General features: G+C 40.2%; 1 protein-coding gene and 1 long non-coding RNA gene across 2 annotated transcripts; one reads left to right on the top strand and one right to left on the bottom strand.

The window, feature by feature from the left end:
- Positions 1-943: 943 nt before the first annotated feature.
- On the bottom strand, positions 944-25,196 carry LOC111255167 (ATP-binding cassette sub-family C member 2-like). Its single transcript, XM_086976435.1, has 23 exons — positions 25,045-25,196; positions 22,024-22,125; positions 19,978-20,168; positions 19,226-19,401; positions 18,012-18,185; positions 17,449-17,543; positions 16,902-17,108; positions 16,352-16,555; positions 15,968-16,187; positions 15,310-15,584; positions 14,128-14,243; positions 13,564-13,783; positions 12,897-13,050; positions 12,076-12,462; positions 11,543-11,735; positions 10,331-10,496; positions 9,775-9,974; positions 9,119-9,347; positions 8,310-8,421; positions 3,149-3,327; positions 2,640-2,784; positions 1,974-2,208; positions 944-1,097 (listed from the first exon to the last, which is right to left on the bottom strand). Exons 2-23 carry the CDS (start codon positions 22,096-22,098, stop codon positions 986-988), a joined length of 4,065 nt encoding a protein of 1,354 aa, XP_086832561.1. The 5' UTR covers positions 22,099-22,125; positions 25,045-25,196; the 3' UTR covers positions 944-985.
- On the top strand, positions 23,230-26,453 carry LOC147754110 (uncharacterized). The gene is made up of 2 exons (XR_015318215.1): positions 23,230-24,223; positions 25,768-26,453. It is a non-coding gene; the product is annotated as an uncharacterized LOC147754110 (long non-coding RNA).
- Positions 26,454-26,582: the final 129 nt, after the last annotated feature.

Here is a 26,582-nt window from a genome sequence, read left to right as displayed (position 1 = left end):
CTTCTCTGTCCCGGATATGAACCGTGGTTTTATTGCGGGGGTCATTTAGGAAAGCGACCAGGGCATATCTGTGGCATTTAATTCCCCCCCCCCCCCCCCGTTTTAGCCCCGGCGTGAAGTATTATGTGCCATAAATTGGCTATTCAGTCTTACTCGAACAGACCCGTGAGACGGTACGGTAGCAATACGCTATAACAGCCATTCTCTAGCGCTATAGACCCATAGTCATGTTTTCCGTGGCAGCGCATTGACAGAAACGCGCATTACCCATACAGACTACACAGCTTCTTGCCCTGTGAATTTGGCAAAGCCAAACATAGACGCACCTCGTTTGATGCTAAAAGCGGGCCGTCTGAAGTGAATACTTTACGGCAACGCTTTTTGAGACATTTATGGCTTCAGAGTTAGCTTTTGGCACCCTGAAAGGCTAGAAATCTAAACGAGCCTGCAGATTTGTAAAACTATTGTGAATTATTTGGGAGATGTTCCCCCGCTTCGCGGTTCCACCTTGTCATCGTCGTCGTCGTCGTCGTCATCATCACCATCGCCATAGATATACGCGCAAAAGCAGTGCGTCCGTTAAAATTGCCAAGTGCTTATGTCAATGTTCAATTTTTGCCTGCGTGTTGCCCGTAAAATGAGCTGTAAGTTTTTTAGGCCTTTTTTTTTAATTTCGTAATTCATTTCAATGTCTTTATCTAAAATTGTGACCGTTTTCACTCCCAAAGTGTTATGATGTTTAGTTTTTAAGGTAGAAAACATAAACATCTCTTGTAAAGCCTAAACTTACGATACGATTTTGCAAGCCGGACAAGTAAAGTGAAGAGTAAACGCTAGCAGCACTTAGCCTTCGACAAACTACATATTAGAAAACGCAATCATTAGGGCACAAATCAACCTGGAGTGACCAAACTTAACCTAAGTAATGATGACAAAATGTTAATTACTAAAAAAAGAATAGTAATAATTAATTACTAAATTTTTTTTATTTCTTCTTGTATTCATTATAGATTGTGAAAAGAAGAGATGAGCGATTTGCAAGAAGCTTCTTGGGCTCGTCAAACTCACGGACCTCTCCTTTGTCCAGCACTAGAATTCTGAAAAAATGAAAGAAGTGTAACACCTAGCTCAATGTACAAATTTTCTTATTTATCATCCATAAAAAACGCTTTCGACTCTTGAGGACTTTCGACACATAGCAATCTAACCCCTTTTAAACACAATTTTGTAATTTTTCAAAGCATATACATAGCAAATATACTAGTCAATGTCCCATAGTTATTTTGTTTAGAAGCAAAGCGGCTAGTAACCGTGTGTACTTGGCATACATCGCGTATGCGTGAGCACGTGCATACACACAGGCCCGTTCAATAGCAACAACAAGAACAACATTGAGAATCAAGCACTTGCGAGCTCATAGTTTTGTACACTCCCTGAAAAAAGACGAACGTATCAAACGGCACCACTTTATTCCCGATCTTACTCTGGATCCGGCTTATTCTCTGGCACCGCTAAGTGTGACCGACTTTAAGAGAACCGAAATTCTCTTGACGTAACTACCCAGTTATCCTGTTTGACATAACTTGAGTCATTAGCTAAACTTGCTACAGTAATCCAATTAGATCGTGGTATTGTTTTACTACTCTCGTCGTCTACCTTAGATCAGACGGATATTCTCGTTTGAAATTTTTTTTAAATTTCAAAAAAAAACTTTATATAGCAAGATAGAGTAAATTCTCATTTACTAATATCGGGCGTAAATTCGATATGTTCAGGCTCAATTTCTGTTCTCGATTCCGCGGATTCACAGTGTTGCATCTCGTTCTAATTAGCTCTACGTGTATGACAATTCGAATAGCTGTAACCATAAGCAACAGTACTAATTACCACGTCACACCATGCAAATCTATGTGTAGATAGCTAGTACTAATACGATGATTATCTATATGGATATAATATTCGTGGGATCTCACCTATCGTAAGTAACGACAGTATGAAGCCTGTGGGCTATCGCTATGATAGTGCTGCCGACGAACTCCTCTCTGACCGCCTCCTGGATACGGCGATCTGTTTCGTCATCGATGGAGGCTGTCGCTTCATCGAAAATGACAACCTTCGATCGACGGAGCAGAGCCCTTGCCAAGCAAACCAGTTGACGTTGGCCCACGGATAAATTTCCACCCCCCTCACTTATCGCCATATCAAGTCCTGTAGGGAAGTCAATCGCGTGCGGTAGTCACGTTCGAGAGAGAACGTTTTTGTCTATTTGCGCAAGCCTACCACAGCTGAACTCAGGAAATGGTTTGAACTTCTGCAGATAACTAAGTTAGCCAACATAGAGAGCTAAACTCAACTGTGGCAAAAAATATTGCTATTACTATTGTTCTCTTCATGACCTCGTCGAACCGAGTAAGTTCAGTCCTATCCTTCAGGAGGTTGTGATTGTGCAATGTGTATTAGGAGGCATACTGAATTATATAGACGTCAAATATGCATTATCCACTCTGACTCTGGATAGTTAGTCGAACGGTTTCTAGCATTGTGCCTGCTCTCAGAAAAAGAGCTCTACCTAGTCTTAGGTCTAAAAAGCTAAATAAAGGTACCGAATTTCGAGCTCGGTTTTACCTAGCAGAATTTACCTAAAGGACTTTTTAGTACGAAGTCTTCTAAGTGAGATTTTTCAAGGGTGTTCCACAGGTCGTCGTTGGAATAATGTCCAAACGGATCGAGGTTGAGGCGGAGCGATCCCGAAAACAGAACTGGATCTTGCGGAATGATAGAAATCTGAAAATGATTAAATCAGGTGTACCCTACGTTTAGCCTTCCACGATAATTTAACTTGGCCCTATTATATAAAATGCCGTGTGTAAATATCGTTTTGTAACGTAATCTAACAGATTTTTTCGAATCGCAGTCTTAGCTCAATATATACAATAACAATACGGAATATAACTGTGAGCACCAAGAAAGACAATCTCTTCTGACGTAAACGTAAGCGAAGGATGTCATAGAATAAGACAAGTTCACCGAGTACAATAAATTATCGTTTGTCCTTCTGCTAAGTTGAATACACGTACTAAATGAGAGAGTATCGTATATGCTCTCTCATACGTTAACCTTGATAAAAAAATCGTTGAGCTGTACTTACTTTTTTCCTCAGAGTGTGTAACCCAAGCGAGGCAATATCTACCCCGTCGATTGTAATTCGCCCCTCGACAGCCTCGAGGGCTCGAAGTAGCGCCAGAGCAAGTGAGCTCTTGCCTGCTCCAGTCCTTCCAACAACTCCTATTCGAAGGCCAGCCTCGGCACGAAACGAAATGCTTCGCACTTTGTAAAAGAACATCATCAAACGTAACACTTGTTAACATCTTGTATAGATGGTGTTTTATTAGGCGTGCGTAAATATGGTTTGGTAAAAAGAGAACGCGCAAAGATGCATTGCGCGACCAACTTAGGATAGGACACAGGTCTCCAAGTTTGAAGTCTCACTAATGAATTCGTGCCAATTGCACCTCTATATATAACGATATAATTATCCTAAGTAAGATTAATGCTTGAAGAAAAAGAGATATGGCACAAAGTGGTCAAGTCGACATTTGGTAATGTTTTTAAATGTATGTTAACTTTTACAGTATATTAAAATATAATATTGACTTGAGAAAATTTGCAACAAAAGCAGCCAGTGTTTGTCGAACGGGAAGGCAAACATAAGTTAAGTATAAATTTTCAAATTGAATGGAAATGAAAAAGCAGGATTTGCCGAACTATACCTAGACGTCGAAACATTTAAGCTACCCTTTAATTGCCCTAAAAAAGCAAAACTGAAGACTTCTAATATGCCCAATGCTAAACTTGAACCTGAACAGTTTTCCAACAATCGCCATTGAAAACTCGTTCCAATCATGGCGGACCGAAAAGGAGCTATAATTCAACCCCTTGATGCTGGTTGCATGCCCACCATGGTTAAACACTATTTGTTTCTATTATCCTAAACACTATTTGTGGCAGCTTCCATCGGTAAGGTTTAATCCAAGAAAAATCTCAAAAATCCATCAACACACTAAAAAAGCCATAAGTCTAGGTTTTTGACACCGGATTTTTCTACTATTTTTAGAGTATCTATTGCCAATTGGATGGTTAAGATGAGGACTAAACTTTTGGCGTTCGGGACCGTCAGCAGTTTTTCTGTACAATTCCTTGAGGTACAGCTTGAGCCCACGTTTACCAATATCGCTTGATATACAGCGACTGTTGTAGCTTGAGGACAGACTATTTTAAAAAGGGCTATTGAATGACCTAACTCCCAAATCGAAAATATTGCCACGGAGAACCGGGATAATATCGAATGAATACGCTCGTTAGGAATGACTTTCTTAGCACATATCGTTGAAACCGTTCATAAAAAAAGTCCTTTATCTTTCAGAAAAAACCGTTGGTTGAGAATTAAAACTCATTACACTTTTGTAGCCTGTACGCCTGAAACCCCGATATCCACAATCATAGTTTTCAAGGTCGTAACTTGGCGAACCCGTGCTCCATTTCAACAGATTAAACTGTGTTAAAAAGCCAAATTCAAACGAACCATATAGCTCCAATCCGTAGAAACTAACCTTAAAGCCGCAAAAGCTACTTTGAAATATCTGAAAGGCGGCTGACTGCTCAGAAGAACAGTAAATGAAAAAAACCAATCACCAACATAAGGAATTAGAAGGAAGAAGGAAAAAGTGATCACAAAATATAAGTAATTGTTGTTATAAATTCATTTATACGGCTATGCGGTTATATATTACGGCCTATGCTCGAAAAGTATCAATATGGTAACCACAAATGGCCCTTTTTTCTCATTTTGCGATTTCCTATTTCTAGGTCCTATTATACAGTAAATATATATCCCTAAAAACTTCCCTTTCTTCAAACGTCCCCTTGAAAAGGTTCCTCGCGCAAGGCTAACAGCCCTTGTAATGATAAATTCTAACGTTGTATGACATCGTAAGTTGCTTCTATGCTGTTTTCTTTCAATATAGCATGATGGACTCGCCACCAGCAGCTCAGAGAGTACCGCCCGGCTGATCTTATATTTGTTTTTAGACTGGACGCGGAGCAGCTAAGCACTATTTTGCGGCCGGCTTCAAGGTAAAGGCGCCCGCGAACGCCATCGGAATGACAATGAGTGCGATGATGATACTGCCGCAATTCACGTAAAAAAACTAACGTTACTCTACAGAAAAACTTTCAATGAAAGTCCGGAAAAGAAATAATATACTGCTATATATCAATAAAATTACTCAAAGAATTGCCAGTAGCAACTTACTGCGCAAAAACAATGGCAGTTTTAAGGAAAAAATTTTAAGGTGAGTTGTGCATCTCATTTCTCCCATTTCTATGAGTGACAATTCAACTGTTGCTTCAGAAGAGAGGTACTGCGAAAGCAGTTCAACAATTATAATACTATTACTACTATACTTTATATATTATCATAATAAAGTCGACTAACTTAGCAAACAAAAAGTTTTACTTAATAGCTCTTGTATGATACATCTTCATCATCGATAGTTTGGATATATATATGACTAGAACACTTTTTCCTAAAGTGTTTTTAAAAAGTTTTTCCTAAACTTTTAAGTCCAGGTCTTAGTGTGTTTTACCTAATTTTTTTTTTTATACTACTCAAACTCGAGTATTTAGTTGCATTAATGATTATTTGAAAAATATTCTTTTGAATATGTTTGCAGCCTCACGCCTATATGATTAATCATCAGCAGATTGCTCTTATGTGGAAAAATGGGTAAGATAAAATGTGTGGGAAAAATCTACGAAACAAAGATGAATGCCCCAATGCGTTGCTCTACGACATTACTATGGCATCAAACTTTGCGCTCTAGGTTAACAATCATAAATAACTCAGTTATATACTTTTTCGCGACCTCCTTTAAAATAACAAAAGAACAACGATTCTTTTCGCTCGTCTGCTCATAAACCTAATGATACTATTTTATGTGGCTTTCGTCTCAAGCCTTTGGGTATTTGGCATTTTTACCCGATTATCAACCCGAATTGCACTTAATTTCTATATGTACCGTATTTGAGTTATACTCAAACGAGTTTACACCCACTACATCGTTTAACGCACGATTACTACGGGAAAAAGCCACCTAGAGGCTAAAGAAAGAATGCATTAAAAATGATAAGTTAGCAGTTTACATCTCGAAGATGTAAGACAAGTGGATAACGGTTATATTAAATATATACTTCTAGGATATTCTAGGAGCATTAGAATCAATGCATAAGAAAAATCCTCAATCGACAATAGATGGGCCACCTGCTATTCCACACCCTCGTATTGAAAAGTGCCAAATGTATAGTACTCAATGCGTTAGCCTTTCATTCAGCCATTACGGCGATCGTTCGCTTTGTAGTTCTTCTGAACGGATCCAAGTTTCTTCAATAAGAAATTCGCTCGAGTTTGACTGAATGACTCATAAGTCGCCGCCAAAATCGATAAGACTGCAAATAGTTGTGGGAAACTGTAAATATCCCCTGAACGCACAAAGATTTTACGTTGGTTGTATCGTTGCGTAAAACTAGTCAACAAAAGAAAAATAGAGTTTTCGATAGTTCCTATTCGGTTAGCTCCGAGTTTAGGGGCTGGTGGAGAAATGAAAAAAAAAAAAACCTGTAAGAATATTCCAGTATGTTGCCACAGTTCCTTGAAATGAGAAATAATGTAAAAAGGTGTGAAAATGTTATGTCCTAAGCCTTTCCAGTCGGCAATCTCGTATAGCATGGGTACATGATGTTTCCGATATGGAGTCACTTATCAATAAGACCTTTGACAAAGTGCGCCATTTACTATTATATAAATATTGTTATATAAATAGATTAAATTCAAAATACTGATAATTACACACTCGCATGAATTACAAATTACCTAAAAGATAAGTGGTCTCAGGCAAAATTCATTGATCGAAGTAGTATGTTTGGGACTGTTCTATTTTGTTTTGTATACCTTTCTTTGGCCTGAAATGAAAACTGCCGCCAGTTACGAGCTGTACGCGGACAATTTGAAACTATACGAATCTCAAATAAAATTAAAGAAAACACAGCATTCAATCAATGAAGCATAAGTGTCCAAGCACGCTGAATTATGCTTAAGGGATTAACACACTTTAATTAATGAGATTATACCAATTATAACCCCTCTTGAAGATCTGGGGGTTAACTATAACCCTACAATTACATTTAGGCAGACGCTGTAATCCCCAGTGCTCGTTAGCTAGGCAATTGTTGAATTTGAATTGAATACTCCAGGATTCTATAGTTACGAATCCCAATTTGTATGGTTATGTATTAGCCGTGATCTTGCAGGCAGACTCGTTCGAGTAACGACGTACAAGACCATTAGATAAAGTTCGGTAAATTTTTAACGATCATTTAAGAGAATAATGAATCTGAAGATAAAAATATTATTTAGTGCTCAGTGAGCAAACCAGAGCCTGGATGGTGAGTTATCTGTCAACCCAATATGTAATACATTGGAGCACGTGCTGCTAGAAAATCGTCAGACAAAGTATGGTTTAAAGCAGAAGACAGAACGACATCGGTACCGCTAGACAAACTTTCGCTTAAGCTAACATTCATACTAGTAGTGGACATTGTTATTTGTTATTACGAGACTTTCTCTGCAAAGAAAACAGTTAACATTGCTAAAAAAATATCGAATTCCTGAAAAGCCTCTATGCGGTATAAAATACTGACGATGAACGACACGTTTACTTAGCGATAACGTACGGCTTCACACACACCCTTTAGTCATGCTTGTATCGAAGAGCTATATTACTATTAAGCTTAAGAAACTTTGGCCCCATAATCTTCAGACGTGAGCCCACTCGTTTTGCGCCTTCATGAAGACGATAGGTGACGTAACATGTAATACCATCGACCTTCGCAAGCCGGTTAGGTGTGATAGTTAGCAAATAACGTTCCTCGAAACGTAGTCTGACTGAGCTAGTAAGCAATACATGGGAGTACTGAAATATCCATGTTACTGGCATTTCATAACTAATAGCGAAAAACAACATCGTCCGCGCCCCTTGATTAAAAATGATTTCGCTCTAATGGTATCATTGTAGATACGAATCAGTAATACCATTTTGCGAATCCTTGATAAGTGGTGCAACAGAATTGACTCACTTTCCAATGGCCCAGTTTCGACTCGACAATGTCTTACTTACTGGGCGCGTACGCTATTGCAGTACATATTTATGCCGTGCACGGGACTATCTAATTCTTTATCCGGATCTACTGCTCACCGACAAGAGGTAGCTGGGGTCTATAGCGAGTGGAATAGCTATGGAACTCGACCGTCCCCGTCAAAGGCCAATTCTCCGGAACTGATGCATCAGACTCCTCTTCCCAATTTGCCTAGAAAAGCAGCCAAAAATGCTTTCATTTTTTAATGCGAAATCACCTTTTCTTTATGATGTACGATCATATTAAAACCAAAAAAAGGCCATTATTTTGTTATTTTTTGTGTGTAAATAAATGCCATATTCCTAGTAATCTTCGTTGCTTAGACCTGACCTGGTAGAGGTCGTGTTCTTTGAAAATTGCGACATTGATGCCATTATGAGATTGCCATTATGAGACAAAATTGTAGATAATGTGTGTTAGCAGAAAAATCATTCAATACAATTTTTAACTATTAACGACGTTCCACTAACTTCAACACCTGATCAGAACTCTATCCTTAGTGTTCGGACAACCTATGCTCCCACATCCATCGTCGCACTTCTATCCTACCATTTGAAAACCATCCGGGCGATATTTTTCATCAATACCCCGGCGGTTTGGCGTGACTCGGCAACTAAACGAATTTGATTGCTTTCAGTGGTGCACAGCAACGACGATACTTTGAATATGACTTCTAATCGTTCATAAACGGATCAGAGAAGTTCATCAGTGAAAAAAGAAACAACATAAATAATACACTATTCGAACGACCTCCGCCGACAATTCCAAAATTACCTTCCTCCGCCGGCAATCTGGCCAAGTGACAAGTGCCTGCGCTGTAGCTTATATGCATGTACGTCTTACGCATGAGAGCAACACTATAACTTACCTCGCCAGGTAAGTACAAGTACTGAAGAAGCCGATTGAGACTTAGCAAGGCTACGGTGACAGATGCTGTCACACGGACAAGGACGCCAAAGGTACCAGCAAGCCGAAGCGCCTGCGAAAGACAGAGTCCTGCAGCGCCCGGCGTTATTAGGTTTCCGCCGAATAATATTAATAATGCTGTACCAAAGAGGACGAACGTTGTGAGGCTCTCCAAGCGGACCCCCAACCATCTGAAAACAAATAAGCTTAGTCTTATATAATAGCGAATCGATACGGACCGCACACAAACTACGAAATATAAAAATAGTATATAACTTTTCGTCGTACTGAAAAAAAAAACGCTAGCAATACACGAAAGACTACTGTTTCTTTACTTTGGTAGAGAAATATCAACGTCCAACTAATTTAGCATTAATAGGCGTATAATAATGAGAATAGTAAACGAAATGATTTATTTTACCTTAAGTTCTTTTTGCAAGCAGTGTATTAAAACGATGTTGCAAACGTCAGAGTTGTACCGCTTAGTTATTCCATGAAAAAACTAATCAATTATAGTCAATCAAACTAATTAACGAGGGCACACATCGAGGAAGATTTCATTCGGGCCAGAATTATCAACAGTCAACAAACGCTATAGGTGCACTCCATTGTTCTTACCTGTTAGCACAGAGATATGGGTAATAGCATCTATTGTTTTCATCAACGAGATAGCGTATCTGCTTTGTACACATATCTTGAGCCCTAAAAGCGCGAATCACCGTAACCCCTTGTATGGTCTCACTAAGGTGGGTTAAAATTGGAGTTCGTGTACTGATTTCCAAGTTACGCAATCGCGACGACGTGGGCAAATAGGTACGCTATTAAAATTAACAATGAAAAAATAAAGGACGCTTTTTACTTCGTTTCGCAAGCAAACAAAATATAAGGGAAGCAACATGTCGACTGTCCTACTTTGTGCATATCGTTTCCCACTTGCGTATTCTTTGGATACCATGCAGTATATCATGCAGCAATTGATAATACTGCCATAGAGGACGGCGTATCACTAACGGTATACATGATCTTCCTGAACCAGTTTCACGCAACTGCAGAGCTGATGGCAGTACTCAACAGCCATAAAATACATAGAGAACTTTTGTGCTTATACTTCGAGTAGAGGAATCGTAGCAAATCTAGTGGCCGTCTGCGATAACGATTCGGGGGCAACACCTACCTGTATTCTGTAGTATACAATACCGAGCGGGATTATCAGAATACCGAACAGGGGAACCTTGATGCATATGACGGTGAAAATCACTAACAACTGTAGAAAGCATTGCAACCATTCGCGTAAACACTGGAACAACGATAGTTCTACATCTTCCAAATCACCAGCAAACCTGAAAGCGCGTGATCGACATTTCATATCAGAAGCGATGAATCTGGCCACGTTATATACGTTCATTAGGACACAATTATCGACGAGATCGGTACCTGAGAACTGAACACCTGAATAGCCTCGTTACTGTATAAGGTGGATCCTGAGTTCAACATAACTATTCTTTTTTAGCAAGCGTACTTACATATGGTTCCTGAAGTAATTAAGAGAGAAAACCTATAACTAACAACTGTGCATGCGGTTTTATTTGTTTTTCTGCTTGGTTAAGTGTATGCAATATTTTGTGTGACATATATTCTTGTTCTAGATACACACACTACCTCTGTACAAATTAAAGGTGTTTTCAATTCAAAGTCATTTAGCCGTTTAGCGACACTGCTTAACTTGCGGCTGACTCTCAGTCTCTATGCCTTGTAAAAGCCTTAAATCACTTCACTTTTGTCATTCGTGACATGTTATTACGGGGGGTTATCCAGGCTTACGGTATAGCTGAGCCTTCATCAGTCCCCCGTCGAAACTTGCGCGGAACAGGCTCACGTTGCGGAACGATAAATCGCTTATTGGTTATTTGGCCTTTTGCGTCAGTGGCCTGTAAACCTACGAAACCTTTGTGTGTACCTTATGAACGCAGAAACGCGCAAGACGTGCTGTTATTATGCTCGCCGCCATCCGGTGCACGTGTTGTTTCATACATTCTTTCAACACGATTATCATTGCTGACATTTCCGCACCCAGCGGAATAAGAAAGTTGCGACATTCTTATACGAAAAACCGTTTTTGCTTTGAGCTCAATTTAAACTCTTTATTAAATAGACACAGTTGATAGAACGTCGCTCGTCGGTATACAGCCGTAATGCACACTGTATTAATAATAAGCAGACAAGTTAAGTTAGTATTACGATTTTAAGGTTTCCATTCCGACTTTCCTTGCTAGGACATTAATCAGGTTGTTTTTTTGTCGGGTTCGGTTAAATGTACCACTTGTATTCCTACAACAGGCTGAACATTGTGTAATGTTAATACATAGGTGTTATTCGCATAACATACCTGCTTAGCACCCGGCAGGCAGGAGTGACATCGAAAAAATAAAATGGGGCATGCAGGACCTTATGGAGAATGCTATCATGTAACGTTCGGGCTGCGCGAAGACCCGACTTGGCAATGAACTTCGTTCCCAAATTGAGACAAACTCCTTGTAGCGCTCCCAGGAGTGAATAGCCGGCTAAGCGCAGGGTCCAACCTGCAAGTTTCAAGTGGGGACAGTTCAGTCAAAGCCGCAATTAACAAACACAAGCAAAAACACTAAGTTTTCGACAATGTCTAACTCGTAGTAACCCGCACAAACACACACTGCGTTAAAGCCAATCAAAAAACCAAGAAGATCTGGCTACTCACTTTGTCAAAAATAAAGCAACCATATGTCAGATATGCTGTTCGCTCAAGTAGTAATGACGACCTGTTTCAAATACTTGCGGGTGATGCTGCAAACGCAACAGTTCTTAGTTTGTTTGGCCTATTCCAATAAAGGAGCCAGGTAAACTTGCAGGACAAAGTTGAAGCACAAAAAAAAAAGTTATTACCCGACTGTTGTAAATAGGGACGATTGTTCCAATTTGATATCCAGGAAGTGGACCCCATCTCAAATGCGGCGGACGCCACCAAAGCTAGTACTGCCCAAACAAAGGGTGCGCTCCCGGTGTGGGCTAGGTATTCCCTGATGATATGCGGACGCTCTTTAATCTGAACGCACTCTCGAGTTGTCAGCCTCGTCGTCGAATCCAAAGCGATAAACTCACTCAGCACACGTATGTTCGCGTCTGGATCATTCTCATCGCTTGTTATCGACAATCGCGGATCGAGTGGAACGACAATTTTTTTAGGCGAGGAAAACTTTTCTTCTAACAACTGTATCTCCCTTTCTCGCTCGCCCTGTTCGCTAATTCGCCTCAACAGAGCCCGAAATCGCGCTGGAATATTAGAGGCAAACAGGTCCTTCCTAAGGTACTATTATGTGGGACTATGTAGTGTGTGGCCCAGCTGCCCCGAGACCGATGCTACAGCACAAATATTCACGAACAGATGACGATTTGCACAGGGACCGCTAGTTCTGATCCCGCTAAGTGAAACATATCCTAATAAGAGGATATGTACGTACTATTTTGCACAGAACAAAAGTTTTAGTCACCTAGTTACTCGAACCCTACAAACGAACACAGACCCGAAGTGTTTTCTTTTTTGTAACTTAGCAAACTACTGCCTATGCTAGTCGATTTCAAATCACACACTGATGTATCAGGCGCACTTTACGGAAAGGCCATTTGGCTTATAAACGATAATCAACGCGCACTTCAGGGTAATGAATACTACCTTTGAGCCTTTCGAGTATTGTTATAAGCAATACCTTCACGATTAGCGAGAAGTTCCGCGTAAGGTCCATGCTGAATGATTTGACCGCCATCGATAACAGCAACTTTGTGCATTCGTGAGAGAAACTGGACCGCTTGCGTGACAATTACCCGAGTAGAACCAGCGAGAATGCCCTTATCACTAATCACCTTTATTCGAATAAGGCATAAATATTAATACTCAGCTATGAAGAAACATGTTCGAACATACGCTTCCTCAAACGCATGCAAGTACGAACGATGTATAATCATCTGGGAGGAGGAATACATAGTGCACCATACGAAGTTATTCGAAATTAATCTGTCTTTCATTTTCGAAATAAAGGTTCTACTTCTGGAAATGAGCTTGTTTGTAGAAGGTGCGAACAGAGTAAAGCTTAGAACAAGGGACTGCTAAACGCAACAAGGGTCTTCGTAGCGTCTGTGACTGTACAAAGACTTAATAGTCTCGCAATACTACTAGACACCTGGCTTAAAGTTAACTTGTAACAGAGCGGAAATTGTTGCTAGCTTCAAGATCTACATATACTCTACAAAGAGAAGATTTACAATAATACGGGCGTAGTATGCAGCAAGCAGATCCTACTCACTTCCAATACCCACAATAATATATGTAAGGTTGACAAGCGTACTGCTATTGCAGCAGAATCAAATCACACTTACATGCTCGAAAATGTGTTTACCAACTTGAGGATCAACTGCTGCTAACGGATCGTCAAACAAGTAAATCTCAGCTCCTGCGTAGATAGCTCGGGCCAATGATATTCGCTGTTTTTGGCCACCGGATAAGCCAATGCCCGCATTACCTAAATATGTCATGTCTCCAGCGGGTAAAACCTTCAGGTCTTCTAACAAAGCACATCTACGCAGCACATCCCGGTACCTATAACATTTGGTGTAAAAATACGCATACAGCGGTTAAACTGTGAACGGGGTGTCGTAGTACTTGTTGCTGTTTGAATTGCAAGAGATTAATAGTAACAGATCTGTTTGTCACTGACTTGACCTTTGACAGTCGAAGTGTTTCGAAGTTTTAATGGGACCTGGCCTTGTACGGCCGTACTATTCGACGTAATCGACCAAAAAAACTGACAGAGTAAGTATTATTTTCTTCCTCAAGCTTAAATGAAAATACCATGACTAAAAATGAAAACCACTTTTACTTCATTTATTCAGTGACTAGTATATATGAATGCAATAGCTTGCTTTATGACGTCTAATACATACCTGGTTTCATTGAGCGGTTTCCCAAACAGAATGTTATCTTTAAGGGTGCCACTGCGTAACCACGCCGCTTGCGGTACAAACGCCACTCGGCCGGATACATTTACCTTGCCCGATAGCTGCGTCGTTATTAATTAAAAGTTTACTTCACTAGCAGTACGTTATGCAATATGAATGTTTCTCTTGTTTCGAACCGTCATAAGCTATTGTTTTCGTGTTTGGATACGTAGACGCACAGCCATAATGCATGTATTGCCAATACTGATAATAAGACGACTACTACGACCAGCGCCATCGCTGCTACGGAACAGTGTTGCGTTCAACCGCGGTTCGTCAGTCAGGAAGATTTAGGCAGTCCAGTGCTAGATCGTGCAGATATCAGCTAGGGCTCATGTGTAGATTTTTTAAGAGATTTCATAGATTCGATACACGTTTGGCTATATCCGGCAACTTTTGGAGGCAGTGTTGTTGTTTTTTGCCATGCTTTTTTTATGTTGAATTCGTCAAGAAATTATCCACTGTATAGCACGCCCAGTGGGCTCGAGATGGATATTCAGCACGTTGTTCCTGAAGTTCAGGACGTCTGAAATGTCTGTCACCGAGGCCCCTCTCTTGCAGCCCCCCTATTATAACTGATAAGCTTAGTTTGTTTTCTTTATTCAAATCTTGCTGTCATATAAACATTTTGCGTACATAACAGTCGCTCTGGAATACGGCTGAGGACATAAAACTGTCAAAAAATAACGCTTCTACGATATATCGTATTGTGGAAAATAGTTTTTTTTTTTTTCATTAAAATATACGTCAGAGATAGCAGAATATACGAGAATATCTCGAGAGCTATTCATGGACTGTACTTAGTGTCTGTAGCACCGTGCTTAGAGAGCCGAAACGTTTTTGTGGGTTTTTCGTTCGAGTAAATCTTGTTTCGCAGTATCATTAATCGGTACAAACAATTAACAGTATTGGCTAACTAAGCACAGGGACAAGGCACACCCAGTTGTGTATAATTTGATATAAGAATCAGAATGTAACTACAATATTAGTTATATCAATTTAAAACAATAGAACATATCTCATAAAATTCTTGTTGCGTTGAAAGTTATTGCGCGTAGGAAAGGACTAACAGCTCAGGACGTGTCGACGTAGGTAAAATCGCATCACGCAATGGCGCTGTTCACTAACCTTTTGTAGCTCCCCGAGTAGGGCAGCCAAAAGGGAGCTCTTTCCCTGGGCTACGCGACCGACGATTGCCAATAGCTCACCGTGAGGAACATTGAAGTTAAAGGGTCCTAGAGTCACAACGTTCTGTTGGGTCTCAATAGTTCCCTTAACTTCCCCTCTGCTGGATCTTATATTCAGGCGTTTTAATTCTGCTGCCGTATCTCGTTTTGCTGGTGGAGGGCTACCCCAATGAAATGTCGCGTTCTCAAAACGAATCGCAGCGTTCGGATCGTCATCTGTTAATTATTTTGCACATGCGACAAGTATCAATCGCACAACTTTTTCTTCATAAATATTCAGCATAATCTAGTATAACTTAGTATACGGACCATCGTTCTTGTGCGTTTACTTAATAGGCTATGTGGAATAAACGAACCTTTACGATGCACACTTTTGTACGCTCTCTCTCTCTCTCTCTCTCTCTCTCTCTCTCTCTCTCTCTCTCATATATATATATATATAACGAACAATTCATCAATTCGGCTTAATGTTTTTGTCACAAATTTGACTGCGCAATAAGCAAAAATAAGTAAATTTTTATGAAGCGGCATCGTCTGGATATAACCCTCTCACTAGTTAACGAGTTCCTATCACGTTTATCGAGTCAGTAAAGGCATACCATTTGAGATGTAATCCTCAATTTCTTCTGCGGTGAAAAACATGTCGAGTCTCCTAATCGATACCGAAACCTGCCCGAGCGACGATAGAACTTGCGGAAGTTGTTGGAGAGGGGCACGTAACTGCTGGATGAGCGCTAGGCACATGAGGGCCTGCTCGAGTCCAAGAGACTCTTTGGATGGCCGCATCAGCGCGTAGGCTGTGAACGTCACTAGGGAAACCTTCACGCGCGGCAATAGCGGCATGACAATGAGCTAGCATTTAACTGCTCAGAAATGTGCTATCTTTGAATCCATATTTCTTTAATTTTGTGTTAAATACATTATCTGATACTATAAATACATATATGTATATCTATAAAAAGCGTTTTATGGTCTTAACATACCATAAACGGTGCGATGAACCACACGAGCGTTAAATACGATTCGAATTCAGCGAGCTTCGATAACTTTTCTAGTTCACGATCGCGAATGTTGCTTACGACATTTTTAAATCCCAGCTCCCATCCGTGTAGTTTAAGGACCTTTATGCCGCCAATGATTTCAGACATCACCTTGATCCGGCTATCCCTTGTGATCATCTGAGAAGCCTGTTCCCACCGAGAGAAAGAACGATCCGTATAAACGCGTGACCATATACATAAAAGGACCTAGCTTATTTTTGATTAGCATATTCTACCGAAGGAAATGATCCGTGGTAACAAGAGGCGTCGGCAAATGCTTTCGAAAAATTTGAAGTACATCAAACACCAACTGTATGTCACATCGATATGGATGTGCTATTAGTTGGGCTTTTACTTAGGCACATCTAATTCATAGGCAAGTACGTAACTGACCTACATATATTCGATTATTTTATTGAAAAGGAACAGGTGTAGAGCTTCAGATAAATTAAAGCACAGTGAAACTTTGAATTGACAACAAAATGATACATGCCTGGGTGGCCTTTTGAAGGGCAGCAAGCCACGAGCTTAACGGAATCAGGGCGGCCATGGCTATAAGGCCGGCGCAGGCAGCTGATGGCCCGGCCTCTGCTCTGATTAGAATAAAGGCCACTACAACCTGCAGAGGTACCGACCACAGCAGCGGCACCGTGCGCGTAACGACCATGAGGCTACGCGCATCTGATGACGCAAGGCTTACCTGTATTCATAGTCGTTCGTTTTGATTCATCGAAAACGCACAAACAGTCGCGAAAAATTGAGTCACGGTTACGAATCATAAATTTACGCTTTAGCTTCATAACGTATTAATATAAGTGACTCTTGCCGCCAGTGGACTAGATCGCTTTAGTTATTATAGGCTATAGGTTTATAGTACCTGTGCGGTGTGTACTAAAGACGACATTCACAGCAGTCATTTTTATAATTTACTTATTGATTAATTATTTTCGATCACTGCTGGCATCAAATGGCTCCAAGTCCGAAAGTGACAATCAATCATTTTACCAGAATTCATAAAGAAAGGGAATACTGATACGAACCATCTCGCCAGCGCTGAAGCGTTGTCGTGAAGCTGCTGAGAGCCGTAACGACTTTCGGTAAACTGCAGAAATAATCGCCGTTCGCACACGCATCGCTGCAATATTCAGGATGGGCATTTTAGCCCGCGTTTCAGTACCGACGACACACAAAAAACTTTAGATGAACATGCCTACACGTTCCTGAAGACACTTGCATGATATAGATTTACCCACTTGTAGATTTTTAATTGATAGATCAATGGATGTATACGTGTTGAAGACCCATGGATTCCTCACGTATGTATAACACGCTGAGTAGAATCTAGTCCACTTCGAGTTACTATTCAGACTCAAGTCGCCTGCTTAATTAGTGCGTTAAATGATCTCATTTACCCCCTATAGGCAAGCGAAACCTGGGCCAAAATTTGTTTAAGTTACCTGTACAGCAAATTCCTTTAATCCAATTCTCCAAGCAGATTTTACGTACCCGTGGCAAAAGCAAGTAGGCTGCTGTCGATTATAACTTAAATTATTATCACGAAGTAATTGCAAAGGTAATAAAGGTATGTTGAAATGTTACTTACCTAATGAGTGTAGAAGATGATAGTGCATTTGACTTGTAAATACGTAAGCCAATTGTGTGCCTAATAAACTAAACGCATAAAATCCCCCTAAATGTAGTCGGTTTTGGGCATCGTACGCCGTTCGACCCACATTTTGGCGCAACACTCCGATGAACTTCTTCAGCAACACGGGACCTGAATAACAATAATAAATAAAAACAAACCGCAAATTCTTTAGTACTATATATAATAGAATAAATGGACAATTTAGCTACCAATTAGGAGCCTTTATATGGTTTGGGGTCTTCAACCCACTGGGAATGGGAGATCAAAGGCTTAGATCAAAGTGCAGGCACTGGTCTATGCACACTGTATAATTAAATTTAAAGCTGTTTGCATTTAAGAAAAAACTGTTATGTATTTAAGAAAAACTACGCTGTTAGCAAAAGCAGCATTATGATATAATAGTAGTAGTAGTAGTACTAAATAATAATAATAATAACCGTAATATTGAAAATCAATACCGACGTTCGGGATGACAGAAACAGCTGTGCGAATTCAGAGGGGTACTACACGGGGCCACGAACAAGGCATCTCAGTTTTTTTTTGTGATTTGTTCTTATGCCGTTCGTTTCATATCAGAATGTTTTGTGTTATATTAATGAAGAGCAATGCTTTAAACATTGGTGTCTCCTGGTTGAACAATTACGATTATCGACTGTGTAGGATGCTACAGTTGTAGATAGCCCTTTTTCTGAGGTAGATAGAGGAACGGCGCTTTTTCCTATATTGAGTTATTAAGACAATCACCAATTACAGGTACCATGAATCACATTCCAGTCTTCAAAACACAAGAAAAAGCGCCTTAGGAGCCGCAGAGTTCTCGAAAAGTGACGAAGGCGTTTATTTTACCGATAAAATTCATAAAATTTAAGGCAACGTGAATGCAGATCTTACTGGATATAGAACACACGCAAGATTAATAGTTAAAAAGTAGATAACATTAACCTAAACTTAATGAATTTTAAGCATAATACTTTTCTCATCTTCCGTTGTTTACGTGCTTCACTGATTGCCCTGGAAAAAGACGACAGCAAACAAAATCTAGCTCGACGCCACGTACAACAGAAAAAGTAAGAATAATTTAAGTTCGATGCGTTTTTGGGCGACACTGACAATACGTTGCTGTTCCTGTTCAAGCAAACGTAAACAGCGTAAACATTCCTAGTTCTCACCGAGGGAACCCAACAAGTCCGCAGCAAAAAGACAGATTGAACCTAGAGCAAATGTGGTCCAGAATGTGGCGAATAAAGCTTGACCCACAAGGCCACCAAACCCAGTTTTATAGGCCTCTCTCTGACCCGCCTCTGTACTGCCGTTACTCGGTACTGCCACCTTGTCGACACTTTCCCTGCAAAATTACAACAACAAATACGACACCCAGAAAAATTCCGCTAAGACACGCGTACAAAACAACATGTATAATTACAGAATTGCAATCAATCACCGTAATCATCACTTATAGTAGTTTTTCTTTTTTATAAAATAATCATACAGTATGGAACTTGTTTACTTTTGAGACGCATTATCAGAGCCTATTTCTAGATGGAACAAAGACATCCGTAGCAACCGCTAGGGAATGAAATAAATTCTCGGGAAGAAAAGAAGATACAGTGATTTAAATGTATCTAAAGTACTACAAAATACGTTTGATTTGTAAGGAATTAAGATACCACATAGTCTTCTTCTTAGCATGTACCTCATGAAAGCCCATGTGATATTGGCCATGAACCATTTCTAGGCTAGAAAACGAAATTCTTATTGTGCCTTTTATTACCTACCGTGTCACTAGTTTCTGGCAATTATCAATAATTTCCTCAGAACTTTAACATAAAACTGCAGTATAACTAACAAATGAAACATACTGAATCATTAGAAATTTCGTATCAAGTATTATACGGAAATCGAATTTTGAAGTATTACTTACTTTTTAATGTCAGCGAGTTTTTTATTAAGGTGCAGCTGAAAAGCTGTTTCAATAGGAAGAGTTTGATTTTGCTGTTGAAGGTCCCAAAGGGACTCGAGCGTCAATTGTTGACTAACACCTTTTTCCATAATAGAATTTGTCCAGCTGAAGGACAGAAGCGACCACCACGAGGCTCGCTGCTCTGGACAGGCCTAAAGATGGACTCCACGAGGAATAGCATAGACAGATAGAGGCGGCAAACACGCACCAATTTGTAAATATTTAAATTTATTGATCGTTTCTTAACCAGGTTTCCCAAAATACAACTAACCGCATATATGTGTATTCAAGGGACTCTTTACGTTATTAAGGTAAACTATAAATCTAATTAGAAAATTCTGCGCCGAACAAAACTTACCGCATGTTAAAGCTGTTTTGTTTTAACATGCGATAAGTTTTGTTACACGCACGGATGAATCAACTTGCGGCTTTTTCGATGTCTATCAATAACTATTCTATAACTGCTAATGATCATTGACTCAGCGGCTATTGGCCAGGCGAAGAATAAACTAGGTCGGTTTTTTTCAAATTTATTTCCCTTTAAGCTAAACATAAGTTACTAGCGTACAACTTGTACAACGTAATTTTAACAACTTGTACGCTATGTGCTGTCAGCGAGACTCATACTTATATATACACACATACAGACTGGGGCATATATATATGGATACTTCTTTTGAGTCCTTTCCAAGCGTGTTCTAAACGAAAACAGGTATTTGAATGCTTTCTAATGGTTTTGTTTATTTAATACAACTGCTGCCTAGCTAGATTCTAGACGTAACCCGTCAATTGGCCATTTTCAAAATATTCCATGTCCTTAACGTGCAAATAACTTTTAATGGTGACCGTGTGTCGAGCGATATTAATAAGTGTCCCCTCTTTAAAATGTCGCTCATACATGCTGCATATAAAAAAAAAAAAGTTAAATTTTGGACTGATAGCAAGTCAGCAGAGTCCTAAAAATACAAAGGCCCAAACGGCCAAAATGCTATAAAGGTACAAAAAGGCCTAAAATGTCGAAAAAAAAAAAGCTATGAGTTGGAACTCCTTGAGACAATCTAATTGGCAGTTGATATTCTCTATCTATAAAATGGCCGTTCAAAAACCTACTAAAACCTATCTGTATTGGCAATGGCTCTTTAAGCTATTTCAAGCCTTTCAAATCTTAACCTTATTGACCATTTTTTGGTTGTCTCATGAAAGCATTTTCCATATTTTTCAGACGCCACATAAAGGCTAGCACTGACGTACTCTGTCGTTTTCGGTAATTTTGGCAGGGATTTATCCAGGGGGTGGGATTGGATCATCGCTCAAACTCCGTATACGACACATCGATTTTTGCCATAATAGGCTTGTTGTTTTTTTTTTTCTAGAAAAAAACTGACTTTTTTCGGATACGAAGAAAAACAGAGGAACGAACGTCTGCTACAATGGACAACTAGGCAAAGTTTGTTTCAACTAGCCGTTTCGTAACTAGCATACTACCTGTTTCGACTATTATTATTATTTCACATGTCTTTCCATATGATTACACTCTATGAAAATAGTTGTGAATCGGTGCACTTGATACTTGTTCATATAAAATCCCTTTGTTCAGCGGGATCTGAATATATAACTGGTATGAGTCAGTCTCTGAAATCTCTTGATCCGAAGTGCCTGTTTTTTTACCCGTTTTTCAGCTTGAATGGTTAAACAAGAAAATTAGTTGGTATCATAACCCCTCTGGCTGTTTGGGGCTACACTTATCGTCAGTACATTTTCTCAAACGGTCTGACTTTTCAACATCGATACTTCAGCCATAGGCTATAATGGCTGGGCTATGGTGTACTAAGGCTGATATCATGATCAAACGTGTTTAATCGAAAAAGAGAGAGTGGGGGGGGGGGGGGAAGGTAACAATTGCCCATGTCGAAAGCACATATAATTCATCCTCCATTTAGAAGGTAGGGGAAAGCAGCACGAAAAAATGTCGGCCTGTCACCAAGACAGTCAATGTTTAGTACTTACTTGTGAATTTAATGGTACTTCGCCTTGTTTTAACGCGCTGCGGGACGGAAGCTCCTCCATAGGCCCGCTATACATTTTTACTCGTTTCAAATTTTTGAAGTCCTGCAATTTGTTTTTATATTTTTATCGTCATATTTCTTGTTATGGTGTAGCGAGTTTCTTGAATCGTTCTGCGTATGAAATACTTAGAGAGCACTCGACTCGAATGAAGTCGATGACGCAATTGAAAACTTTTCCCCGATAGTCAATGTAATATATAAAGCATCACAAGTTTCTGTAGGTTAATTAATCTAGAAAATTATAACAGAGTGTTAATTTGTATCATTGTGACCCAGCGGCCACGTATGGGCTTGCTTTACGGGAGAAGTACAGAGCGACCAAGCTTTGTAATCTAACGAAACCGTCTGATGAAATGCTCAATGCCATTTCTAAGTGAAACTTTAATTCAGAGTAAATAATTAGAATCTAAACAGCATGTTCACCTATCAGCTACTATACAGAGTTAAAATAGCAGAGGCTTAATTAGGTTTGCCATTAAGCTCGGCAATTGTTGGACTCTTGCGCGCATAAGCACACCCGAAATTGCTTTCACCGTTCCGTAATATTGCTGTCAAGATCGCCGTTTGCGATGTATCACGACGGAGGCTGCGGTAAGCCAGGATCGTGGTAACAATATGTATCGGTTGTAGTAGGGGTAGCTGCTACCTAACGGGTGCTAACGGGGCTTAAGAGTGCTAACGGGTGGACAGGCTTAAGAGGAAAATATGTCGCCTATTATTTAGGACCTTGGCCCACCCATGATAGTAATTCATTTATCAGCTACACGACCGTCAGAAGTCAATCAGGGCATATGAAATAGAGTGCTGTTATTAAAATTCGCAAAACGTGTTCAGCATCATTTTCTTTAAGTGACAGTTACCCATGAAACCACTGTATATAGATCGACGTATCACGAAAAGCAAGTAATAACTAAACAGCTATCCGTCTAACAGCCGCGTATTTTGTTGCCGCCGTACTGTGATCGTCTCAGGAGATCCTGTCAAATATCCTCATCATTCCCTATGGATTATTACGTACCTTATTTTGTTTGCTGAAATCGATGAGAAAAGGTCTACACGTCGTATCCGTTCGAAAATCACATCACTGCGACCATAAAAACATTATATCAAATACTAAACTACGCACTCAAAAATTCCCGCCAACAATTTGCCATTGAAGCAATAGCTTTACGCTCGCAATGAAATTAGAAAGGCAAAACATCACTTTGGCCAAAGTAAAGCGTTAGAAAGGCGGTACGGTGTCGTTCTTTCTGCCAAAAGTCATCTCGATCACTAGCGAAAGGCAGCACTTCGTTCGCCTGTTGAAGTGCTGTAGAGCGGAAATCCTCAGGTTTGCGTTGTGTGAAGCCACTGTGCAGCTGCTAGACATCAAAAAAACTGTGTCCTTTCAATACATGCATAGGTGTCAATGAATCGATTGAGCTTACTCAAACAGTATGGTTATGTAAATCCTACGAGATGGCTATAGAACTGTGACGATAGGGGCTGGTCGCTCGTTTGCACTTTCATTGAGTCTACACTTATAGTGATATGTGATATAGGATAGTGAATGATTAACGATAGCTGACGAAACGTAACTACGCCATGCACTAAGAGTATTAGAACGTCAATTGGTTTAAAGAAAACGTTGCACCTGACAATGGTCGCAGCCCAACGCACTTAGACTCTCTCAAAGTCCGTGCATCAGGAACTTGAACCGAGGAGTACCGTGGTGCAAATATTTCTGCGAAAATATTTTTAATACATGCCTTCGTTATATAGGACAATAGGTTAACTATTGGTCGCTTTTGTTCCAGCCGTTTGACAATAAATTGCTACTTCATGTATAGTAAGAGGTAGCGCGCTATTTTTCGGACTCGCTACTTCCTGAAATGCTTATTAATCTCAAATAGTTGACGAGTGTCCACAGAATTTGGTGCGGTTGGAAAGAGCAAGCCTCAGAGAGGTAGCAACAAAGGACACTCGATATAATCCTAGAGAACGGACAGCTCGCTATGGCCTCGGATGTTTATGAAAAGTAGAAACGTGGCAAGGTTAGACCACTTCACATGATTTGCAAGCAGACGTTTGGGCTGCATCATTACCCCGGAACAAACAGGCCGAGTTCTGCAAGGCGATATGTCACATGGTGGGCCAAAAAGGTAAACGCCAACCCTCACCTTCTTCACCACCGAGTGGCACAACAAACACCATTAACTGTACCACCATACTATCTAAATTGTAGTTTGCGCTTTCTTTTAGCGATGTTTTGAAAAACAATCAATTTTGTCCTGGTTCAGATTTCCGGGCTAAGTACGAAACTTATCCAGATGTGTTTTAGGGCGCCTTCGATGTATGGAATAGGGGGTATATATGCTGTATCGACAAAAGTTAAACCTTTCATAGCTAGTGGCTGAAGTTCAGCCACTAGCTATGAAATGAAAAAGAAAAAAGTGCTATACTTTAGCGCGTAACTTTATCACCTAACTAAAAAGACAAGCATGTATGCAATGACAAGCGACAACGATGTTTACTAACAAGCACCTAGAAATTTTCTATTTGTATATACATTTAGAAAAATCATCTGCTACCTTTATCCTCTTCATGCAGAGTACACTTAAAAAAAATGTGCACGTATAAAAAACAGTTGTCTTATTAACCTTAGTGTCTGTGTACTAGTTGAAAGCAATATAGCTATTGTGCATGGATTCGTGCATACATAGCTACTAGGCTCGTAACACACGATTCAATACCGTTTGAACCGGGGCCGTTTGGCTAAAAGAGGCATTGCGAAAGGAAGAGTACAGTCTTTGCTTCCGCTGGAACAACAGTAGAATAAGTGATTTACACAAACCGTTGAGTTAAGCATTCGTTCTGTGAAGCTCGCTTTAAGCTAATTGCGATCATAAGGTTAGCTGATCTTAACGACACTGCCGCGTCCAAGGTGACCTATTCACTTTTATAAGGACTGTAGCAGCGTTACCTGTATAGCTACTGCTGATGTTGACCGACAAACAGACGCCCAAGCGTGGTGCGATGGAAGTTCTTCTTTCGAGTAATTTGGACGAAATGCGCTTCGTTCGGGCACTAGTGAAGAAAGACGGTCAGATGCCGGAAAAAGCCATACTGAATCTTTTTGTTATGATGGTAACAGTGGCAGGGGCAGTATGCCGCAGCCAATGCAGCTGCGTCGAAATAGCGTTCATCTTGTCGACGATGGCAATGATGAGCGCTTATAGGTGGTTCCGTGCGCCGCTAAAACGGTGCGGGCATATATTGTGTTGATGTTGGTCAAAGTTATTTACCTTTTTATGAGACGATCGCTCATTGCCGACACATACACGTCTGGGAAAAGAACTTTTTGCGATTTTTTTCGCTGTCAGTGCCACTATCTTACTTTCGTACCATTTGAATTGATTCAAAGATGAAAAGTCTCAAACAGTCGAGAAATCTTTGCCCCACCCTATGGGTAGTACATGCCGGTGACGGCCACGACGAAAAGTTACAAGAGTACATTATCAGCTTCGCAACATTTCCGATTGGTTATGGTTCAATAGAGCATAACGTAACAAAGCTTGTTTCGGAAGTACGGCTCAATTCTACACCTACAGAGTCGACAGTCGTCGGAAGACAAGTTTGGATTAATATTAAAAATAGGGTGGTTATCCTCAAATTTGGGTCCTCAAATTTTAAAATTATCCTCCAGGTAAACGCAACGTTGACCGTCCTGTTTGTCATATTGAGACAGCAGTAGAACTGGGTTCGCAACGTCTTTCTCCGAACCCCTCTGTATCTAAACAGGCGACTGCCATCGGTGCCCCCGCCCCCGTCGCCGTCGCCGCAATCTCCGCCACTCCCACCGCCACCAGCAACGCAACGCCGCCTTCCCCGCCCCCGTCCCCGTCATCGTCAATAAATTAACTGTCGGAAAATCGACAATCGGCGGAAGCTCACTCACTAACCATCTCATCTAGTTCTTCAATGATATTGTTACCCTAATGCGAAACTTAGCCCCACAAAGAATATGCGAATGAAAATCGTAAACCTGTACAGGTAACTCATCGGAACTATCCGAACGCACTAAATCTCAATCAGGCCTCATAAAAACTTAAAAAAAAAATTAAAGTCACGTCATTACAGTCGATGCATAGACTAGGTTGCACGAAGATTTCAGACTTGATCTTAGAGAATTTAGAAGGAATCAAGGAATTTAGAAGGAAGGTTGCCTTTACATTCTCTCTGCGGGGCGGGTTCTTCTTTTTGAAAGGTGTTTTAAACGAATAAGTAAGTAGTGCTCAAATGCCTCGGAACATAAGTTTATTTTAACAACTGGATGAGACGTTGCGTGCTTTACTGCCAATATAAAAATAAACCATACAGCTGTGGAATGGATCTATTCCAGCAATTTTGTTTGTCACTTAGATTGATGAAGGATAGAAAAAGATTTTATTCACAAACGGGTACGCATCATCAGAGAATCTTAATGATACAAGAAGAAGAAGAAGAAGCTTGTTTAGATGC

The sequence above is a fragment of the Varroa destructor genome, unplaced genomic scaffold (genome assembly GCF_002443255.2).
Source record: "Varroa destructor unplaced genomic scaffold, Vdes_3.0 BEIS01000859.1, whole genome shotgun sequence".
NCBI classification, from domain to species: Eukaryota; Metazoa; Arthropoda; class Arachnida; order Mesostigmata; family Varroidae; genus Varroa; species Varroa destructor.
The sequence above is the reverse complement of the archived record's forward strand: the minus strand, read 5'-3'. Positions and strand labels throughout refer to the sequence as shown.

Bases quoted from the DNA above. Each gene is read 5' to 3' on its own strand.
- LOC111255167 (XM_086976435.1), bottom strand. From the start codon at position 22,098: ATGTATAGCGGGCCTATGGAGGAGCTTCCGTCCCGCAGCGCGTTAAAA. The intron at 18,186-19,225 runs GTGAGAACTAGG...ATTGTTATTCAG, and splicing joins GGACTTGTTGGGTTCCCTCG to GTCCCGTGTTGCTGAAGAAG. The intron at 3,328-8,309 runs GTGAGCAGTAGA...TCTTTTACAAAG, and splicing joins ACCCCAGCTACCTCTTGTCG to TGCGAAGCATTTCGTTTCGT.